Below are 3,102 nucleotides of genomic sequence, written 5' to 3' on the forward strand. Positions count from 1 at the left end.
TACAAGAAAATGCCTATACGAATCCTATACACTACTCTAGTACTGTAGTACTACAGAGTACATGTACAGTCAGTAACTAGCATAGTACCATAGAAATAGAGCATTGCTCTATAAAGTACAAGTTCCCAAACTACACACCACAGGGTTAAACTGCGTGGTGGTACATGAGGTAAACAAACAGTAACACTACCGTACGGAACATACCAACCAAGGCGGATTATTAATTATTCTATTGAGTTGAGTACTTACTGGTCTGATCATACGTGTACCGTTTCGATTGGCAACGTACTAGCCTCTTCTGGTTTTCTGAAGCTCCTTCAGTATAAATACCGCTGGTTAAATATAGGATTATTTGCCTGGTTTTTACCCCAAAGTCTCCGAGACGATCCACGCGATCTCCACTTGATGTACTCACGGACGACGCCATGACAGCTACAAAACCGGAGAGTATCACGGACGGATTACTCAATACGGCACGTAAAATGGACTACTTTTGCTCGCTGTGCGCAGACATCGCATGACGTAATGCTACCGTATTTGGTCACCCGGAAAACTGAAAACGGCGGAAGTCTGAAACCGCCACACCGTGTCCCAAACCATTGCGGGGTACATCTAGCTACGGCTACGGCTACGGCTACGGCTAGACATATGACTCATGTACCATGCCAGCACTGTAGCAGCCGTAGCCAGCAATTCAGATTCAGCCATAGGCTACAGTTTCGAAAATATTGTCCGAGTTAAATGTTACATGTAGGTTTACTAAAAGATCTATTGGTTGTGGTGTACTAACGTAAAATACATGCATGTGCTGGTATATAATTTTATTTTTATAGGTGTAAAAGGAGTTTTTACTGGACCTTCGAATGAAGTGGTTGTAGAAGGCCAAACTGCGACGCTGACATGCAGTGCAGGAGCAGGAGTCACTATAGGTTTCTCTAGATGGATATTATATGGTGGAGGAACCATTGCTACAATAAGAGGTGTTTTTGATCCCAAATACACTGACTTTGATATCTTGAATGCTGATGCTGTGAATGGTCAGATGGATCTTGAGATAGTAAACGCTCAGTACGAAGATGAAGGGACATATTTATGTGAGATTAATGCTGATTTATCTGATCCGGCAACACTTACTGTGGAAGGTTGGTATTGTAAACATCTATGGAGAAAATATTCCAAATAAATAGGAACAAATTGTGAAGTCCCAGTTACATTTCTTATCATTGCTCTCGTGGAAGTTTGGTTCTTTAAACATACATTATTATTGTTAGCAATTATTGTACATGCCCTTACCACACGAAATACCAGAGGGAAATCAACTTATATTGCCACATAACTTATTGTCCGTTAATTTAGCGTTGTATGCCTAGCAGCCTTCGCATACATTTGTATATAATTTCAAAGATGACAATAATTATCAGAAACATCATTTTTCTGAGAGGAAAGTTTATTTTCGGCAACCCTTTTATGTTACAGCTCAAGTAACAAGTGTGACAATCACAGTAAATGGAGCATCTGGTTCACCCGTTGATGTGATGGCTGGTGAGGAACAAACGCTTGTCTGCACAGCCTTTGGTGCCAGACCGCGTGTAGGAATAGACTGGACCAATGATGGGACCAGTCTCTCTGGTGATACTGAGGCAGAAAGTGTCAATGGAGATACAACTGATACTATTAGCACTCTCCTATACACTCCAACTAGGAATGATAATGGTCATCAGTTTAGATGTGAAACAACAGGACAGGAAGCTGCAACACCTCAATCACAATCAGTCACCCTCAATGTGCAGTGTAAGTCACTTTTATAGAGTAAAGTAAAACGTAGTAAGGGAATAAAAGAGAGGCAAGGAGGTCTTTTAAAAAGCTTCGTTGGAAACTGAATCGAAGGTGGTGCCCTTTATCATCGCACGGCCATGACCCTCTACTAGGGTTTAAACAACCTAAGACTGAGTTAGGCCTACAACTCTTTCATACCCATTCAGGCATAAGTTCCGCCCCCCCCCCCCCCCCCCCCCCCCCCCCAAAAAAAAAAAAAAAAAAAAAAAAAAAAAAAAAAAAACGCATACAACCTTCAACAGTTGGAAACAAAATAAAATCTGCATATTTGTCTCAGCTTGCTTCAACTCTGCGTTAAATTCCTGTCCGTGTTGGAAGAAAATACCTGCTCGTGCAAGTTTCAAACTTGAGTTTGCCAAATTATATGTGACCTAACAACTTAAATATTTGGCATTGAAATTTGAGAGACGCCTTGCACTGTGAACACCTTATTTATCGCAATCTTCGCTCAGTCAATCGGAATAGATGAAGTCCCAGAAGGGGAGTATACCTTAAAAGGCACTAGCATCAACTTTTTTTAGATAAATATTTTCGAAGATCACATTTATAAAGCATGTCAAACTCAGCTGAAAGCATAGCGTGGAAACTCAATTTTTAATAAAACAAATTGGCTGAATGGCTTTTCCCCCACGTCAAACTCGACTTTTCATTGTAATATTTGTACTGGATTTGTATAAATCGAAAAATCATACAAATTGTGTTTTCTTGGTCGTTTCCACAGTTGCCCCAGTTGATGTAATGGCAGAGTACAGTCAAGGTACAATTACCTGTTCATCCACTGCTAACCCAACCGTAGCTAACAACCAGTATGTCATCACTCTGACTGACACAGAGACATCGAATGGGAAGACATTGACCTATGATCCTGAGATGAATGGCTGTACATCAGTCAAGTGTACCGCTACCAATGCCATAGGAACAGCAACTCGCTCGCTAGCAGAACATCTATGTCCGGGTATATAATGGGTTATATATCTAAACAAGATACAACTTATTAAGTCCACTTATGTCAAACGTATTTCTTGATAATGTAAACAAGGCTCGATGATTTTGTAAATTGACTTCCAGCTGGTCATGATTCCCCCAGGAAAAAAATGTCAAAAGATGCCTTAACCCCTTAGTTGGTGTATACAGAATAGGCTACCAAAAGCTAACATTTTGAGTCATATAACTATTATAAGCATAATTGCCAGTCCTTAAGAAAACAATACGTCAACAAAATCGTTCATTTTTAAACAGCGACATGATTTTATTTGTTCGAGAAGA

At 40.2% G+C, this 3,102-nt stretch overlaps 1 protein-coding gene across 1 annotated transcript; it reads left to right on the forward strand.

Annotated features, from left to right (window-relative positions):
• Positions 1–952: 952 nt before the first annotated feature.
• LOC117305795 (kin of IRRE-like protein 2) lies at positions 953–2,799 on the forward strand (the record flags this gene model as incomplete). The annotated part of the gene is made up of 3 exons (XM_033790671.1): positions 953–1,142; positions 1,477–1,791; positions 2,558–2,799. Coding segments are annotated over 3 exons (747 nt in total), but the record flags the coding sequence as incomplete, so codon positions are not given.
• Between the last annotated feature and the right edge of the window lie 303 nt (positions 2,800–3,102).

This window comes from Asterias rubens, unplaced genomic scaffold (genome assembly GCF_902459465.1).
Source record: "Asterias rubens unplaced genomic scaffold, eAstRub1.3, whole genome shotgun sequence".
Taxonomy (NCBI): Eukaryota; Metazoa; Echinodermata; class Asteroidea; order Forcipulatida; family Asteriidae; genus Asterias; species Asterias rubens.